Raw genomic sequence first — 20,111 nt, forward strand, 5'->3', positions numbered from 1 at the left:
GGAACATCACTGTCTAATAAGAACTTTCTGCAGTGATATAAATGTCCTAGATTAGTTCTATCAAATATGGTGGCTACTATGCCAAATGGCTTTTGAAGATTATTAAAATGGCTAGTCTAAGGAGCTGAATCTTTAATTTTAATTTTAATTAATTTACATTTAAGTTGTCATGTGGTTGGTAGTTAGCATATTGAACTGCAGAGGCTTAGAGTCAAGAGCTCAAGTGATAAATAATAAAATCTGATGAGTAAAATCATATTAGTCTAAGGGAAATTAGAGATGGTTTTATGCTGGCTATCTTGGAATAAAGATTTATATTAGAGAATTCCTAGTTTGACCATAACAGCATATCAATTTTATTGCATACATTAAACCTGTTGTGAACTTTTTAGCTGATTTCTAAGCCCAGTCAATACCTTAAATCACTCACTGTAAACTTAAATAGTTCTTCCTCTAATCATAAATATTTCCCCAGAATCAGATGTGTGTGTGTGTGGGTGAGGTAGGGAGGCTCTCTTGTTTTTAGAATTTCAGTATTTGGTGAACAAAATCAGTGTTCACTCTCTGTATATCCCTTACAAGACTTTGGTCATAGCTTGTTTCATCTTTCCAGACTAGAGACCAAATGTTTTTAGTCTATTCACAATTCTCTTATATCCATGATCATTCTGGTTGCTTTTTCTGTAAACTTAAGAATTTTTTTCTTGAGGTAGACAAATCAGAATTAAAACAATGAATTCTAGCTACTTACACCAATGGCTTGTTACAAGGGTAAACTTTGTTTTGCTTTTTTACTACCCTTTGGCTGGATATCTGGAGCCACAGAAGTATCATGGTATAGTGGGTTGAATAGTGGCCTCAAATATATGTCCAAGTCCTAATTCCCAGAACCTGTGAATATTACCTTATATGGCAAAAAATGTGATTAGATTGAGGGTCTTAAGGGTTTATCCGGGATTATGTGGGTGGGCTCTAGAAACAACTGCATGTGTACAATAAAATGAAGACAGAGGGAGTTTTCAGACACACTGAGAGAAGGCAATGTGAACACAGAGATGGACAGAGTTTGGACTGCTGCCACCATGCACCAAGGAATGCCAGCCAGGCAGCCATCAGAAGCTGGATGGCACGAGAAATGGATTCTCCCCAAAGAGCATCCAAAGGCAGAGCCCTGCTGACAGCTTGATTTCAGCTCAGCAAAAACTTACTCTGGACTTCTTTCTGGCCTTCACAATTATGGGAGAATAAATTTCTGTTGTTTTAAAGCCATCATTTGGTAATTTATTATTGCAGCCACAGGTAACTAATACAGGTGGTCAGAAATGAAGTCTTCAGTAGAGACTAATGCTCTGTAATACTAATAGTCCTACATACTAACCCGTTTTTGTTTCATAGGACTACAAAAGTAGGGCAGATTATTCTCTAAGACTGGATTCTCTTTCGAAATGCATGGTTATACATTTGCCTATGTGAAACTCTTGTGTGTGTGTGTGTGCCTAATTTGTTCAGAATATACCCTCGTGAAAAAATAAGAAATTGTCATTTGGTTCTTCCAATATGTTTTCCACAGGTAATTTCCAAAGCTAGATAAATGTTGTATTTTTAAAAATCTCAAGATGACTCCTTAGACATTTTTATTTAATATTGATTTTAATATCATGCTTAATTTTGCCTAGCCTTTTATTCAATGTATACCCTATGAGAATGTCATTGCTGTGTCACCAACCATAATGCCTGGCACAGTTAATAAATACTTGTTGAATCAATGTGCTATTTGTGTATATCTCTATTGCTGCTTTTTTCAAACTTTTTAAAAACAGCAGAATCATTTTATTTAAAGAATTTATATTTTATAAAGAACATCAATATATAAAATAGATACAAGTAGATCTGCTCTTAGTGAGGAGTGTGAAATCCTGTTTACCTGTCTGTAACATATGATACATTAATATTATAGGATACTACACATTGTTACAATATTCACAAAACTCCTAAATTTGGAGTCCAGAAGACACTATTTACATAGTCCTTTTCAAGAAACAAAACTTGTATCTAGGGCAAAAAGTCAGTTTGGGGCGTTTTTTGGGCTTCTGCTCCTGAAACTTCAAGACAAAAGTAGAACAATACCAGGGTAACAGAATCAGCAGCACCAATTTCTTTAAGAGCACAACAAGAACAGAGGTTACTAAGAAATTTTGTTAGAAATGTTTGTTTCCAGGCTTATTCACGAAGTAGGGGGAAGCAAATAGCAACAGCTTTGGAATTTGGCAGATGAGTTCAAATCCTGGACTGCCACTCACTGTATAACTTTGAAGTAATCTCACCTATAAAAGTGATAATCCTAGTATCTGTATAAAAAGATTATTCTAAGGAATAAATGAGATAATTAGTATGCATAAGATATTACATTGTAAATAATGATAGTTATTAGCTACACTAGCTGTCAAAGTTCCCTTGATGACCTATTTCTCTAAGACCTTCATGTTTAAATTGTTCTTCTGTATTGTCCTTCACTTTTGGCTATTATAACCTTGGTAATGGAGTATATGGAAGACAGCAAGAAATTTAGAGGCTGATGACTCCATTTTGAATGAACTCCCTTATTTTAAAATGTGAATGATACAAATTAGTATTTTCTCTGAATCTCAGAGTTGGTATGCTAAAATGAGGGAATGAGTAAGTACCACATGGCTGTTGATGATTACTAGTCTATCTGCCATGTCTCTGCCCCATTCCAAGACTCATTTCAAATTCCTAACTGGGTATGTTTGATAAAGACTCATTTTCTTGTTCCTCAATCCATTTCTAAATTTGCTTGTGAACAGTCGACATTACTAAGAGACTCTGGGAGCTCAGGCCTCACTCTACCTGCTGGACTTTATTTTGAAATTTTAGTCCTAATCCTAATTATTCTTGAGTACATTTAAACCAGCAGTTTAAATTTTAGTCACACTTACCAGCCATTAGCACTGAAAGGCAACTTTTTGTCTTTTTCCTTAAAGACTGTAGAATAAAGACAAGTAGTACTTATATAAATTGGAAGTCTATTCGAGACAGGGAATTCTCTTCAAGGTAAGAATAACTCTTAAAACACTCCACCAGTGATAGCTGTATTTTATTATACCAAGATTTAATCCCATTCTCTTGGAGATCTCACTGACTCATGGCTTGAAACATCATCTTATGAAGATGATTCTTAAGGTTTGATCTCCAGCCCAGACCTCTCCTCCAAATCCCAGATTTTGTATGTAACTCCTTGCTTAACATCTCTATTTGGATGTCTAATGGATCTCTAACAGCCCAGAAACCAAGCTTTCCCCAAACCCACTTCTTCCTCAGTGCTCTCCAACTGTGGCCAGTTGCTCAGGCTAAAACCTTGGGAGTCATCCTTAAATCTTCATTTTCTCATGTACCTCACATCTATTCAAAATGGACAAAATTTACCGGGCTGACCTTTAAAATGCAAAGAGAATCCAACTACTTCTCACTACTGACACAGAGCAGGGACTTGGGTCCCCTCAAACCTGTTAAATCCAGCATTCCTAGGATGCCTTCATAAGGACAAAAAAAAAAAAAAAAAAGCTACAACTCTATACCTCTTGGGTAGACTATCTTGCAGGAATGTGGAGGGAGGATGCTTACTGAAAGGAGGATGCTTACTACGAAGACTGGCAAAGACCGGACCAAACCAGTCTGTGCCAAGATGGACCCCAGAGCTGACAGTTCACCAACCTTCCCCCTCATTATAATACTAAGAACCACACCCAGGAGTGGAGATTTAACATATCAGACATGTGATGCATGAAGAAGCATGATCTTTAAATGCACAGGTGCTAATAAAACCCTGCCTTTATGTGCTTGTATGTCACCCTTTTCCCACCCAAATTTATCTTAAAAAAACTCTTTCTAATCTCTCCTTGGGGAGTCAGCCTGAGGATTCTTTCCTTTGTGCTCTCTACCTTGTCCTCCAGCACAAATCCCTATAAAGCCCTGCCTGGAGCTCCTCTGTGAGCAGACTCATTACTCCTCGACTTACCCTACTCTCCTCTTTCCGTTGCACAGCCACACTGCTCTTCCTTTAGCAAGCCAGGCACACTGCCACCCCAGGTTCTTTGTACTTATCCTCTCTGCCTAGAATGCTCTACCTGCCCAACTTCAAGTCTCTGATCAAATGGAAGCACGGTCTGTGAACCCTTCCTTGCCCACCTCACTTGAAACTCAACCCTCCACCCTCCCCTAGCACTGCTGCTCCCTCTCCCCCTTCCTTGCATTAATTTTTTCCCTAAATACTTATCCCCTGATACAACTTAAGTCTTACTTCTTTTGTTTTTATCCCTCAATGAGATTACAAACTCCATGAGGGCAGGCATTTTTCCACTGTTCTAGGATCTAAACTTAGTGATCATTCAATAATAACTGTTGAAAAAAATGAACTTAAAGTCATCACTCCCATTCCCAAGTCCCCCCTTTATGGAGTGATTTCAATTAAAGTACACAGGAGTTCTTGGGTTGAAAATAAAAGCAAAAGACCACTACACATTAGTTTGTCAACATGTAATGCCCTGGGTTTATTTTGTGAGAATTCTATCACAATTTTTCCAGGTGGGATTAAAAACCTTAAGGATCATGTATGCCATTGGACTGGGCATTCAGACTTCGGTACTGACAAAGCACTGGTAGTAGTCTGTTAAGTACCATTCTCTTCACAGAAGAGAGGTCAAATATTTCCAAAGGAAGGCACCCGATATTTGTGGTTCTGGCCTTGCAGCCTTCTGGAGAATCTGAAAAGGAAAAAAGCTGGCTGGCTGTTTTTAGAAACTGGAATGATGATACACGTACAGCAATTACTGCATTCTTCTCCCTTATATCCTTTTTGTAAGAACAAGTAAAGAATGAAGTCTTTTCAACAATTCGACAATAAAAAAGTACAATTTTTTTTTTTTTGTGCTAAAAAAAGGGCAAGACAACATAAACTCCAGTTGTAAGGACTCCATTTGCATACTTGATTTAACACTTTTTGGTGTGGAAGGAAATGGGACTACTGGGCTGTTTGTAGAGCAGCAACATAACATTAGTGCTTTAAGTACCAGAAATTGCCCACAGCTTTGTGGGCAAGTGGGGATGGGAAGATTCAAGAGACTTCATTTTTAGCTTGTTACTTGTCCTAATGATAGTAGACCAGGAAGATCCCCATTTAACAGTACATTCCCCATTTTTAAAAAACTGATGCCTTTTTTTTTTGTAAAATTCTGTATGTATGTCACCATTTTTTTCACATGATACACAGAAAACTCAGGGACCCAGAGGGGAACCAAGTTATGTTATACCATTTACAAAATACCAAGGAGTCCACAGCTACCTAACACATTTACTACAGCACAGGAACCAATGAAGGTACAGTGTACAAAAAACTGTAAACACGGCACAATAAATAGATAAAACAGCAGGTTCCGCACCATGCACATGATGTGATGACACTTCATCTCTATACAATCTCACATCTCACACTCTTTGTTGCAATTTATTTCCCTCCCACCCCCCCCACCCCCAAGTGCAAAGCATCACAAATGAACATTTCTGTATTCAAGTAACATATATACAAGGGTATTACAAATATGCAGTACTGTACAGATAATTGCTGTATTCTTAATTTACAGATGTTGATTTTTTTCCTATTAACAATAAGAAAAAGAAAAATTGAAGCATGAGAGATGAGCACTGCTGTCAAGTCCCCACAGCTGCCACCGAAACGCGTGTGCTGCATTCCATCATCCCTTGCATTCAAAATGCTACTGATGCATAGCACCTAATCAAGTCCCCAGGCTGCAGTTCCACTCCTGAGGAAGCTACGTCACCTCCATCGCTACTGTGTTGTCTGCTATGTTGTTTAGTGCTGGCTTTTCTGATTCATGATTTTCCCTGTTGAAATAAAGTTTAATTAAATTACTTATCTGCAACAAATTTAACAAATCAAGACTATCTCCCCAATAAAAAAATTATGAAGTATTTTTAGTAATAGGAAGAAATGTGACACTTTTGGGATAAGACACAAGTAGAGGAGTATGAACCTTTATAGTTTATTATCAGGAATATACAACCAAAAGTCAGGCTTCTTCTGTCCACCATAAATTCCATGGTCAACTATATCACCAATAAAATCGTAGTGGCAGCCAAGCAACCCAGATGTTAAAAAACATAAGGAATTCCTAACTTTTAGTCTCTAATTTCACTTTCCTCCTCTTTCAAAAAAGGAACAAATGTGAACAAAAGTCATTCAAGTCAGGACTTTTGTCAGTGCTCTATATGTGCAGTTGAGTAGCAGAGCTACTGAGCTGGTAATTAGAAGACCAGGGTCACAGTTGTTCTAACACCTAAATGTGCTTGTAGTAATCAGCTTCTCTGGGTCTCATCTCCCTCATTTTTAAAATGAAGGGACTAAAATAAGTGATATGAAAGTTTACCATACACTGCCAGTGTTTCATGGTTATATAATTCTGTAACAGTGAAAACCATGTATTATATATTTAGGTAAGAACTCTAATTGATTGATTAGTTATGACTAGACCCAGAATAATAATAAGAATGGATCTGAATGGAGCAGACAATAACTATTACTTAAATTGAGAAGCAGACAGGGATGCATGGGTTTGGAAACTTAAGGCTATATAGTCTGTTGCTACAAAGCCTGCTCTTCCCTCTTGGGCCACGCTTGGCCGAGGAAGTCTACCTATCAGTCTAGCATCCAAGGTGTTCTAAAGTGTGCCCACCTCCTACTGCTTCAACTTGAACTACTAACCTGCCCAAACCTCTAGACAAATTAGTTTAGTTGTTAGCTTCTGAACACATTTGTATTTCTCCAACTCTCTCATCCTCTTCTCTGCCCAGCTAAGAACAAATCTGATCTTATTTTGTAGAACTCTCCCAGAATACCCCTGGTGTGAAAAGATCACTCCTTATATTGAAATTATAGTCATAATTTACACAATTAACCTGACAAGGCTATAATGCTTTGTGATACAAGAATGACTTCCACCTATTACTCACAATTAACAGCATTTAATTTTTACACTTTTATGCTTGTCTTTTAACTAAACTGAAAACCCCTGGTCTTTCTCTTGTTTCCCCTAGAGTACTTTGTAAATAGTAAGATTCTAATTACCATTAATATTTAAAACAGAAAAGAACCTGAACAAACATTCTAAACAATCTACTGAAACCCAAGATGACAAATTAGCATAAAAAATAATGGTTTGAATAAAAGTTGACCTGGCATTAATACTGTAAGCCTTTACATTATTTACATTATTAACAGCAGCTTAGCATACAAGCCACAGTGGGTTCTATCAATTCTTTACACAAGAAGCTGTGGAAGAAAACAAAAGAAACATTCTAAAGAGAACTCCCTCCATGCAAAGGTAGAAAACAAGAACATTATAAGCTATTATTATACTAAGGAAGTGACATCCAAAGCATATATGCAATACTCGTATACCATTTAGTTCAAATTGTTAACAGTACTGAATTATAAAAATCATCTGTTTAAGTCTTGACTAAATAAGGAATTCTCATCTATACATTTTTTTAAGTTTATTTTGAGAGAGAGAGGGAGAGAGAGAGAGCGCGCGTACGTTTGTGTGTGTGCGTGCTGGGGAGGGGCAGAGAATCCCAAGCAGGCTCCGTACTGTCAGTGCAGAGCCTTATGTGGGGCTGGATCCCACGACCTCAAGATCATGACCTGAGCCACTATCAAGAGTTTAGACGCTAAACCGACTGAGAGACCCAGATGCCCCTATACATTTTTAATGTATATAAGGAAAGAGCAAAAAACACCAATAAGTAGAGAGCACTGCTAGAGGATTTAAGTTAGGGCTCATATTTTTCAAACATTTTAGGCTTAAAATAACTACTGACCTTGGAACTGAATCTACAGAAGATGAAGATGGAACCTTGGAAACTTGACAGTTTGCTGCGGCAGCCAGCTTTAAGGCAGACGATGGAACAGCACTTAAAGTCCTAGGTATATGTCGTGCATTTATGGGGGCAATAGAGTTTACAGTGGCAACTGATGAAGGTACAGTTAATCGAATGTTGTTCCCAATCAGAACCTGAGTTGTTGCAGAATTGGCAGCGGTTACTTGATGACTCAGTGCACTGTGGGAACTTGAAGTCTGTGTCATGTTTGAAGGCTGTAACAAAGTTGAACCTGCCGTTGATGGACTCGTATGTACAAGTGCTGTTGGTGTAGTACTACTGAGGTGTAAGCCCTTGTATACTCCTAGAGAAAAAGAAAGAAGCATCTAAACAATGTACGACTTTGCTGTTTATTAGAGATATAGGTTACAAATATCAGAACAATTTAAATGTCTTTATCCTTACCTGAGGCTGGAAGGACGCCATTCACCCCAATTCCAAGCACCACATCATCCTTCATCTTGAATCCCATCAGTTGTTCTGATGTCACCAAAGCAGAAGCAGCAAATTGAGCACTAGCAGAATCCAAAGTCTTGGAAACAAAACCCTAAAAAGAAAATACAAAACAAATCTAATCAGCATCACTTAGTCTCAAATCAACATTAAAGTTACACAGGTATACCAAAATCAGTTTGAATATAAACCAAAGTGGCAAACCACTGAAATATCTTCATCTCTTTTGACAGTCATAAATTTGAAGAGTGTTCAAACAATATAAGAATGCAGGGATTATGAATTTTGATCTTCACATGTGACAGTATGTAATATGGACAAATCAACTACAAAAATAAACCTTCTAGAATGTGGAAACAGTAAACCTCCAACACAAAGTGTCAGACAAGAAATATGCTAGTAAAACATTTCAGTGATTTGCAAATACATATAATGAAAAATGAGTATGTAAGCTTCTTTTACCTAACTTACACACACACACACACACACACACACACACACACACACACCCACCCACCCCAAAGGTATCTTTGGGACAGGAGGATAACTATCCTTTTAGAACAGAAGTAACAAAACATCACATCATAACTTGGCCTAGAAATTAAGAGGCCCTTTGAATTTTTTTAAATGAATTTTCCTCCAAGATGCTTAGATTCAAATTTCAGCCTTCAAGCTTTAAATGTGTTTCAATGGCAAACATTTATCATCCTTGAGGTTTAAAAGTGATTTCATTTAATAGTAAAAGAGGTTTAGTATGTAATTTAAGATAAATTTTAATAAGAATTAAAATAACTAAGAAAATGAGCTGGGTGAGATCATATACTAACAAGGAAAATTCACAGACTATAGGACAGACTTGGAAGACAGTGTCTTGATCGCATTTAACTATGTTTTTTAGCTTTACTTTTTAAAATAGGGAGCAGAGGCAACAGCTTCCATACTCACCTGTAATGTTCTTTCTAAACCCTGTATAGAATGGCTATGATGTAGATTCAGGCGAAAGCCACTTTTCTGCTGGTTAGATGCAAGGTTCTATGACAACAGTTGGTAATTAGAGATGAACTCTGGTGGGAAACAATGAGGGATAATCATAAGACAGACAAATCCCTCACCTGTGAAGTGGTGGTGGAGGAATTACTATTTGCTTGCTGTTGCTGAATTTGTGCAAGCTGCTGTTTCTGCATTAGTGCCAGTTGCTGTTGATGTTGCTGGTATTGTTCGGCTGTAAATGCTGAACATAAAACGAGGAAATACTTTATAAAAACACACAGATACCACACATATCTTACAATACTAAAACAAATTTCAGCATTAAGAAAATTTTTGTGTAAAATTAAAGCATTTGACAAAGGCTGATGATCCTGCTAAAGATCACTTCCATATGAAAAATTCAGCATTTTTACAACCACATTTATCAGGAGTGGCTGGAGTTTAAAGAAAAACAAAATTATAAACTTCCTGAGTTATAACAACATAGGAAAGAGAAATGCTCACTTCTCAAGTTTCAGAACCATTATTTTTATAAGCTGTGACACTTGTGCTAGACAGTGTAAAAAGGTAATCCAGCTTTTTAAATCTACATATTTAGAATTCAACTTGGCATGGAGCTTGAGAAGAAATCTGGTAATTACCATTTGGTTTCTAGTTTACTCATATCACTGTCCCAATGCATTCAGATGATCCCTAATAGTTCTGTGTATAAATACTAATTGTTCTACATATTTTCTAATTTTAGCCATTACAAACATTCCCTCTATATGGAATATAAGGTTGTTGGTTTATTACCTTTTTTTATTTTATTTTTTAAAGAACTCATCCTTTAGCAGGAAGACAAGAGGCTCCAAATGTTAAGGTTAATTAATTTTCCCCACCCAATTAACCCACCTGGAAAAAATCCAGTCAATAAGAACGGAGTTGTTTATGTTGATTTACTGTACAGAATGATGTCTGAGGAAAGACACTGTGTTATGCTACTTATGTTTGTCTATGGAGAGCTCAGTTCTAAAAAAAACAAACAAAAAAATGTTCATTTATTACCCCCCAAAAAAGTGTGTGCAGTTTTTAAAAAGGAAACCTTTTTCTTTTTCTTATTTTTTGCCAATTAAAAAAAGGAAAAAAAAAGGGTACATACAATCACAACATCTGACTTTAAAGGCTTCTTTAAGAAGCCTGTGGTGTTTGGGTAAGAAATTATTTCAAAACACAAAAAAGGTTATCATGCATCCCTGAATACCAGGGAATCTATAAATCATGCAATGCAAATTTCCTCAATCTAAAGTTTAATGTTTTCAAAACACTGTCCACCAAATTTCCTGTTGTCTTTAACTGCATTTTAGTAATTTAGTTGAAGACAGTTTCACTTTATCAAGTTTTATAATTTTCACTCGTAACTCATAAAGAAACTTTATCTTCCAGGATACAGCCTTTCTGCCTAGTACCACTACAAAATGTTCAGGTAGAAATTCTACCATATTTTCAATGGATCAGGAAATTATGAAATAATATTTAGGAAAACCTCAGAAGTTATTAGTGTCTACATAGGCTTTATTTACACTTGAATTGAACTATGTGCTTAGGCTATAAGAGCAAAAACATAATTTCTTGTAAAAACTTTCGTTGATATCTGTCCCTTGATAAGTTTCTTTTCCTACTATGTTGTATTTCTCAGATCTGAATACTACAGGGAAGACTTTTACTGGTAATAGGATAACCTGTAAATACGGACATAAAGTAACTTTGTGTCAAAATGTTCATTTCCATACAATAGAAATGTGTTGAATCAAAACTTGAAGAAAACTTATAAAAATTAATGCTGCCCTGAAAGATGGTTTATAATTACTGTAACATTTATCTTTAGGTTTAAAAAAATCCGTAAAAAGCAACTTACTTTATTAGTTTTGCTAGTATGTTTTTGAGATTTATGTTTTAACTTCCCAAATTTGATTGAGTTGCCTAAGTCTTGAATTCCCTAGTAGGGGATGCTCAATAAATATTTTAAGAAAGGATCATTTCTGCAAGGTCAGGTCATTACATATCTAGAAAAACAGTAATTTAGCATTCACTGGAGACCTGTATATAAAAAACTCCATTTATATGAATGAATATATTCTTTTGCAGAACTCTGCTTGTATTTGTGTACACTTTAATAAAAAATTTAGCAATAATAAATTGGAAAATTCATTTGAATAAAGGTTCCAAATATTTTTGCGGTACTGTAAGTTAACATTTTAATCCTGGTCTCTGAATTTCACTTTTAAACAACTGTTAACTTCTTCCTAATACAGATTTAGGAATAAAAATGCACCTAACACTCATCATGACTTTAGATCAGTATTGTCAATCTATTGCTTAGATATTATTACACCTCTGGAATAGTTACGGAATTTTCCCCAGACATTTTAAATAAATGATCTAAAAGACATGTTGAGCAACATATAAGCTGTAAGTGAAGGTAATAAAAACCATAGGTGTAGGGGCCAAGAAACCTTGATTTTTTTTTTTTTTTTTTCCAGCTCTTGGCTCTATCATAACTATCTGAGTATACCTAGGCAAGTAACCGAACTTTTAGGGCTCAGTATGTTCATCCAAAATATTAAGTTAGGTGATCACTAAAGCCTTTTTTCAGCCATGCGATGTAAGGATTTTATATTTCTTCTGAGAAATAAATTTCTAATCCTTCTAAAGGCTATATGAATAAGTAGGAAAAGCCTGGACAAAGGTAAGGTAGTAAATTTGGGCAAATACAAAATAAATTGGGTTTTATATTGTTATTTATACAGAAAACTGAGAAGACTTCAGATGGCATTCTAATTCAAAGTTTAACCAAATGCTAAGTGTAAACAAATAAAAATGACCACAATCCCTATCAAGGTAGAAAGTGTTAAGGTTGTATGTCTACCTCCAGACAGGGCGTGGTAGTCAAGTTTGCAATTTACTTAAGGATGGACAAGATGGTTTCATGAACAGATGACCAAACCTAGAATCAGAAGCATTTCACAGAACTCCAAATTTTTAGATTAGGAGGCATCTTTGGTATTTCCTCCTACCACTTCACACTAAAGATGAAGAAACTTTCATCTGAGGTCACAAAGATAGTTAACAGTGGAAGGGGGAAAATCCACCCCCAAACCAACGAGATTTTAAATATGAAAAGAAATAGATAAAAGTTTTAGATTTAATACTATCTACAAGAAATAATCAAACTTTTTACATACCCAACAGTGTGACTCAAGTGCTTTAAAAAAACAAACAGCCTCACATATAGAACACCTGACAGGAGTCTAGGTATGGGAGAGGAGTCACGCGAGGGACATGACTAAAAGCCGAGAAGAGGGAAGAAGCATGGTAAGACTTCAAATATTTGAAGGATACTATGATGTTGGAAAGCAAGAAAACTTATTCAGCATGCTTCTAAGGATAAAAGAGGAATCTGTAGATTTAAATTTAAGGAGGCAGCTTTTGTTCAATATATGGACGAACTTTCTAAACAAGATTCCGGACTCTAGAATAACCTGAAAACTGCTGAATGTGCCCTCCCTAGAGGTGTTTAGGCAAAGGTCTACAACCACCACTGTTGTTTTGGTAGCTGCTAATAATTCTCTGGGATAGGAATTTAGATGAAATAATCTAAAATGTTACCAGTCTACTTGGACAAAGAAACTATTATGTGGTAACCCAGCACCTGGAATAGCCTATAGCTCAAGCTGTTGCTCTTTAAGTCACATTCCTGCAGCTGGAGCAGATCAACTGAAATGATCCGAAGTGGGAGTAGTGAGTATGACAGGTACTTAGAAAAAAGTTAATAATTTGAAAATTCAGTTTGAGAAGACAGATTTAAGATTACCAAAATGTATGTCGTTTTGTTTGTGAAAACAAAGACAAAAAAACAAAAAAAAAAAACAAAAAAACCCACCAACAACAAACCCAAACACCTATTTTAAAAGAGAATCCTCAATTAGAAATTTCTTTTAGCAGTAGTCAGAAAATTATTTCAGTACAGGAAAAGGTTAACTTTAAATAAATAAATATAAAATGAAATGACTTTAGAAAGTATTAAAGTATGATCCCCTAAGTCAGCAAGCTTGAACGAAAGTTTTGCGGTTCCTAAGCATTTGTCAGCCACCCAGAAATCCAACCTGAAAAAAAAAAACATGGTATATTGCCATAGATGGCCAAACATGACTGAACCTGAATTCATTGGGCCACAAATTACTTGAACATGAGATTATCTGTGGCCCAAGCTTCCCCTTATTGTGAATATTCTTGTACTTCAGCATAGAGAGAACTATTAATTTTACTATGGGTGCTACTCCAGACCCTGCTGAGGATGTAATTCTCAACTGTGAAACACACTTGGATAAGGATTAAGGTCCTACAATTTTATAAAATCTAACCATAAAAATATTTAAGGTTCAAACTAGAGTTCCTTTTAAAACTTTATGTTACAATTTTTATGAAGTAAATTGCACTAATTTAAGTAAGCTACAGATCCTGAGACTTAGAACATCATTCCAGCTACACATACCCTATTAACTTATGAAAATAAGCCTAATCTGTAGAATGCTGATGAAATTTCAGTGGGAACTAGGAATTCAAATCCTGAACATAGAATGGTGGTTTACAAACCACTTTTCTACTTACAGTCTTTCAAAATTATATAGTCCTTTCTAATTATGAAAAAAAGGTGTTAGTTCTGATATCTCATATCCCCGAAACTCAAACGCATGCAAATGAATACTGAGTCACTGAACAAACATTAAATTTTCAAAGGTACTTTTACAGATTAAAAAAAAAAAATACTGTACTTGGAAACTGTCCAAATCACATAGTAACTGAAGATTAAGATTCACAATTTAGCCATACATACTAAGATCTAGTCCTAGAAATTCTAAATAGGCATATAGTTAAGTCTTCCCAAGTTCCTCAGCACTGTGTCATTCTGCTGTGTGTTATCCAGTGGACCAAGCACTCTGGTACCTGACTAACCAGACTACCTAATGCCAGACTAACCAGGTTACCTACCCATCTGGCCACACAACTATGCAAAACGGCCAAGACTGGGAAGCAAGCAAAAAAATTCTGAGCACCAGAAACTATAAAAGTTGGTGTGTTAAATAAAGCTCATACCTTTTACTAAAAATAATGGACTCTTGATATCCTCATTTAGAATTTCCTATTTGAAAATGAGAAGAAATAGGCTCTTGTAGGTGATTATTTAGGAAAAGGACAATCAATTCAGAGGGTATATCACTATGCCACAACATATGAATAAATATTGGTATTTAAAACAATGACAGAAAAAAATGGCTAAATCAAAATACTTGGCTTAAGCAGTAGGCAAGTAAGTATATATCAATTGACTCCTATCTTATCTAATAGTTAAGTTCCAAAGTCAGTATGGTAAAAATTAAGCCTTGAAAATTCCTTTAGAGTGTGCCATGATGGATGTTATCTCTTTCAATAAGCTCAGCAGTTTTTCCTCTTGCATCAGATGAGATCAATTTTTGTGGTTGAGTACCAGACGAAATAGTTTGGCTTGTATCTGGGGGCCATGCTATATGAAAAAATTTATCTTTAAAATTATAATTACACTGATGGAGGTGAGATGCTTCACCTATGAATGAAGGTGGCACCTCAGGAGGCACTGACACTCTGTGAGAAACAACAGATTCACTTCTGCCATTGCCAGAGTGGCCAATTCTGGAGACTATATTCTTTCAGTAGAATTGTATTCATAATCCTATATACTTTTTGAACTGTTAAAATTTAATTTTTTCTCCAGGGGCCTATAGTTGAATTTTTTAAGTTAAATGTACTTATGATATGATTCTACTATAATATACTTTATAGAGCATAAAGAGAAGAGCTTTAGGTTTCTTGAGTATTCACAAATAGCAAAAAATAAAGCATTTCCCTATAGCAATCTGTAGGCAACTATTCTCTAAGTATACAAAAGATCTAGTAAAAATTAAGGGAAAATTGAAAACAATTAAGTGCAATGACAAAAAACTGATAAACCCATTTTCTAAAAGTTGTATATATGGGCAAGGAAATGATTAAAAAGAAAATCACAGTTACTAAAAATTTTTTTTCAGCTAAACTTTTGGTAATACTACTACTGTTCAAAGTTCACCTTTTAATATTCTTTGGCAAACACAAATCAGGTAAGTTTCATAATATCAATGCTTACTTACGTAGTATAGCAAAACAATTTACATAAAAAAAGATCATTAAAAGATCCTTAGGATAGTTATAAAATTCAACTCCTCTATTCTTTTTTATTAAAGATTTTATTTTTCTAAGTAATCTCTACACCCAATGTGGGGCTCAAACAACCCAGAGATCAAGAGTCTCATGCTCTACTGACTGAGCTCACTAGGCACTCCCTCAACTTCTCTATTTAAGGACTGAGAAGATGGGGATTGACACAACATGCCAATTTTCTACAAGAAGTCTCAAGGAATTTATAGAGCCTAAAAATCTATCAGGGAAAACATATTACATGTTTACACCCCACACTATATGTTTCCTTCATATTGAAAAGTTATTTTGATTTTTAAGACTGTAATAGCAGAGAAGATTAACTTTCCATGATATATATACACTCTGAAATTAAAGGAACTATACTACTCTGTTAGGCCTCAGAATAATTTAGATGATCTAGCTGATTTCTGAAATGTGATTATTTTTCTTATGAACTAAGGATTTCCACTTCACAGAAGTACTTGTTTTCTAGACACAAAGTAAATTGGTTTATAGAACCTTTTCTGGAGATCTTTAACAATAAGCAGCACGTTCTCGTATTTGTTAGAAGGTTTGGCTGTACTTTACCAGATAATTGGGGCGATGCAATAAATATCTTTACAGTCCCTTCAAAATGTGTATTTAAATTATCTTTACAAAAATCTGTGGTAACATAATTTTAACAGTGAATTTCTATAATCTACATGCTTCGTATAACACAGATTTATGCTTTAAAATAGAAAGCTAAAATCTTAGGAATATTTTAAGACAGCATTTATTTTAGACACATTTCACAATATAGCCATAATGCTAAAGCAGATATTATCTAGAGATGTTTCCAAAATTACAATCCTATAAAATTAAAATAATCCTTTAAATATTTAAATATTGTTTTCTGAAAAATTATTTTCCCTCTTATAAATTGTTCTGCATTACTATCATTAGGTAAGGCTTTTGCATATCTACTGACTTGCTGGTCTACTTTTACAGTTTAAAAAAAAGACTAGAGAAGTGTCCAAGTATAAAATAGTAACAATTAACAGCCCATTTTCTTATTATTTGAAAATATAATTGCTGAATCAGGAATTGTGGTTCACAGAGTGTACCCAGGAAACAAATGTCATATATTAAATAGTAATAATTCACCTTTGTAATGTGGGTTTATTTAAATGAGAACACATGTACAAACAGAATTCAAATGAATACTTTACCAAGTCCTTTTTTTCTCTCATTATTTTGAGGGAAAAGGACTTTTAAACTTAAATAGACCACATACTCAAAAAATTAATGAACCTGACATTTCTATAGAAATGTACATCATAACAAAAACACATACCAAAATGTGCTGAACCACTGCTACTTTTACTTTGCGTGGAGGTACTGCATGTCTGGGTCCCAGGTTGTGCTGTTCCTGTTCGATTTATACTCCTATATAATTTTCTACAGGAGAGTTCATCATTGTCACTGTCATGTAGGGATGGTGTCCGAGGCCTAAAATGCCGCCATCTACATGATTTGATATTGACTAGTATCTGACTGAGGTCTTTAGAGAAAGATTTGTCCGAGGTATTTGTTTCTGAGGTATTGGCAAACTGATTGACTGGAGAATGTTGTGGAGAGGAAAGCATTTCCAAATCCAGATGGCGAAACATACTGTCATAGTCTGAGTGAGCTCTGTCCAGTAAGACCCTATTAAAAATAAGGCAGGGAACATATATGTAAAATAGCTATTCAAAAATTATATTAAAAAGACCCACTCAATTCCCCCAAAGCCATCTCAGACTAAATGTTTAAAAGCTATGAATTTGATTATTTCAGTATTTGGCTCCTATAGGCTAAACTCCCAATTTCTTTTCTTTTTTTAAAAAATTCTCAACTTCTGATAAAAGTTCTTTTACTTTATAATTATCTGATTAAAGAGAGTACTCCACCTTAAAGAATAACGTATACTATTCATTTTACATCAGTAAGAGTCAACAGTTCTAGGAGTTGGTCTACTAGTATAAGTTACTGATAAAACATGAGAATATTTTTCTTTTCAAATTGCTTTTCAACCAAAGGTTTTTATTTCCATTACAAAGCACCAAAATACGTTATAAAATACCTGTTCTCTATTAAGCAAACACTTCATTTTTTTTGACAGAGGTAGGGGAGAGGTAGAAGTGCAATAAAAAGTATGCGATCTTTCGGATATTTTACATCATTAAGATTTCTTTATTTAAAAATTATTTGTCTTTATGTTTTTGAGAGAGAGAAAGCATGCATGCAAGCAGGGGGGAAGGGAAGAGGGAATAAGGGAGGAAGAGAGAGAGAGCGAGTGAGAGGGAGGGAGAGAGGGAGAGAGGGGAAGAAAATATTAAGTAGGCTCCACACTCAGTGCAGAGCCTGTGGGGCTCAATCCCACGACCTTGGGATCATGATCTGAGCCAAAGTAGAGTTAGAAGCTCAACAAACTGAGCCACCTAGGCACCCCTCATTAAAATTTCTTATAGACAAAGTATTTGATACCCACTACTCTAGAGGATATACTTCTATGTTATTTATATAAACTTTATAAAAAGATTCTATCTTAAAATGCTACCACTGATAAATGCTAGTACAGAACAAAACACAGCCAACATAGAGAATTTTGACTACTATTGATGTCAACACAATAATGGGAGGAAAAGCACTAAATAAAATATATTTCAGTGCTCAGACAACTCTAAACTTATGTTTTAAGTGATTAAAAACTGAAATTAAGATTCAAAAATGAAAGAAACACATATATAAGCAATAATTCACTATAAATTACATCATTAGATTTTTTTCCCAAAAGCACCTTAATATTATGTTCTGCCTTATATATTTTTTTTCACCAACATAGGAATAATTTTCTTTTTCTGCACTTTTATGTGTTCTGTAATTCCTTCTTGCCTCCTGCACAAATACACAAAGTCTTACATAAAGGCATCTAGAATATACATGGGTTGGTTCCATCACGTTTAAACAAAAGAAGAGCGATTAGATCCAGAAAAACTGGGATGTCAGGGTCAGGTTATGCATTGATCCTGGATCCTTTTCACTAATGAGTTAAACAACTTAGTATACTAGTTATATGACATTTCTTGTTGTTGTTGTTGTTGTTTGATTTTTAATTATTTTATTTTAGAGAGAGAAAGTGTGAGCAGGAGAGAACGGCAGAGGGAGAGAGAGAATTTTAAGCAGGCTCCACTCTCAGCATGGAGCCCTATGTGGGGCTTGATCTCATGACCCTGGGATCATGACCTTAGCCAAAATCAAGGGTCGAATGCTTAACTGGCTGGGCCAGCCAAGTGCCCCAAGTTTTATGACATTCTTAGCCTATTCAATCCTTTCTCCTAATATCTCCCAGAACTTCTGAAATAACTTTTTGCAGTTTCTATAAGGATTTTAGTAAAAACATCAGTTAAGAACAGCAAATGGGAACAAATGAACTACTGAGAAGGATTACCTCATTTTCAGCTCTAGATCTGACTCCCTACTGTCTAAAATATCCCTATGCTAGGAGTACAGAAATGCCTTACCTTCCACCGCGCCCAACCCGTCTTCGTGCAAATCCAATACACCTTTGGGGTACGGTGAGGGTAGTTAAGCAGTATCTATATCGTACATCCCCTAATCCTCCATCTTTAGGACTAGTCCAAGGCCAGTTGCCAGTTTGGTCTAAGTGAGGCTTAAAAAAAAAATCTAAATTATTTCATTTTGTCAATTAAAGGTGAACAGTTTATTATTGAAAAAGAGAACTTGAAACTTACAGCATAGTACTGACAGCCTGCTTTCCTACGGAAAGCAAAAGGACCATCAGGATCATTTTCTTCTTCAGCTTCTGAAGAGCCAGACAAAACCTTTAAATAAAATGAAGTGAGTCAAAACACGTGACTTCTTACATCCCTCCTCTATATTCATAGAGAGTTTCTCATATTTACCTGGGAGAGAGGTTCTTCATCTGAGCTGGGAAAGTCATACTGATTTAAATCTTTAGCATTAAAGACTGGCAGTGCGGCAGGACTCGTCTGTTGAGGAGTAGCAGCAGCAGACGATGGTAAGACTTTGGGCTTCTTCTCATATTTACGTTTAGGTCGGATAAGATCAGCTTTATCTTGCTGCAATAAAGTCATATATTAATCAAACTCTAGAAACCATGTTCATCAAACGTACAGTTTGTGTAAGTTTTAAAAAGAAATTTATAGCTATAATGAAGTCATTCATACTCAGAAGAGATAGAAGACTTTGTTTTGTCATCCTTTACTGTAAAATCTTAGAGGTTGGTCTCTGTGACACATGGGTATGTTCCTACAACCTAAACACAACCTCATAAAATATTTTGTTTCAGTTAAAACAGAATAGAAATTCTTGAGCTTCTGAAATCCTGCAGTTAGTATTTACCATTGGCTCCTGTACCTTTTTCTTAATTTTCTACGAAA

The 20,111-nt window shown here is 35.3% G+C and overlaps 1 protein-coding gene across 4 annotated transcripts in view; it reads right to left on the reverse strand.

Moving 5' to 3' along the window:
• Positions 1-4,539: 4,539 nt before the first annotated feature.
• Positions 4,540-20,111, reverse strand: part of EPC1 (enhancer of polycomb homolog 1) — a 94,097-nt gene continuing 78,525 nt past the window's right edge. For 2 of the 4 annotated variants that reach the window (XM_043563502.1, XM_043563499.1), the window contains exons 7-15: positions 19,614-19,790; positions 19,443-19,532; positions 19,212-19,360; positions 17,003-17,355; positions 9,537-9,655; positions 9,370-9,456; positions 8,377-8,518; positions 7,912-8,275; positions 4,540-5,919 (exon numbers count right to left, since the gene is read on the reverse strand). In XM_043563502.1, coding sequence (XP_043419437.1) covers positions 5,847-5,919; positions 7,912-8,275; positions 8,377-8,518; positions 9,370-9,456; positions 9,537-9,655; positions 17,003-17,355; positions 19,212-19,360; positions 19,443-19,532; positions 19,614-19,790 — 1,554 coding nt within the window. In that variant the 3' untranslated portion in view covers positions 4,540-5,846. The remainder of the gene's footprint in view (positions 5,920-7,911; positions 8,276-8,376; positions 8,519-9,369; positions 9,457-9,536; positions 9,656-17,002; positions 17,356-19,211; positions 19,361-19,442; positions 19,533-19,613; positions 19,791-20,111) is intronic. The other 2 variants (XM_043563503.1, XM_043563500.1) reach the window with 1 other exon arrangement.

Source organism: Prionailurus bengalensis, chromosome B4, assembly GCF_016509475.1.
Source record: "Prionailurus bengalensis isolate Pbe53 chromosome B4, Fcat_Pben_1.1_paternal_pri, whole genome shotgun sequence".
Taxonomy (NCBI): Eukaryota; Metazoa; Chordata; class Mammalia; order Carnivora; family Felidae; genus Prionailurus; species Prionailurus bengalensis.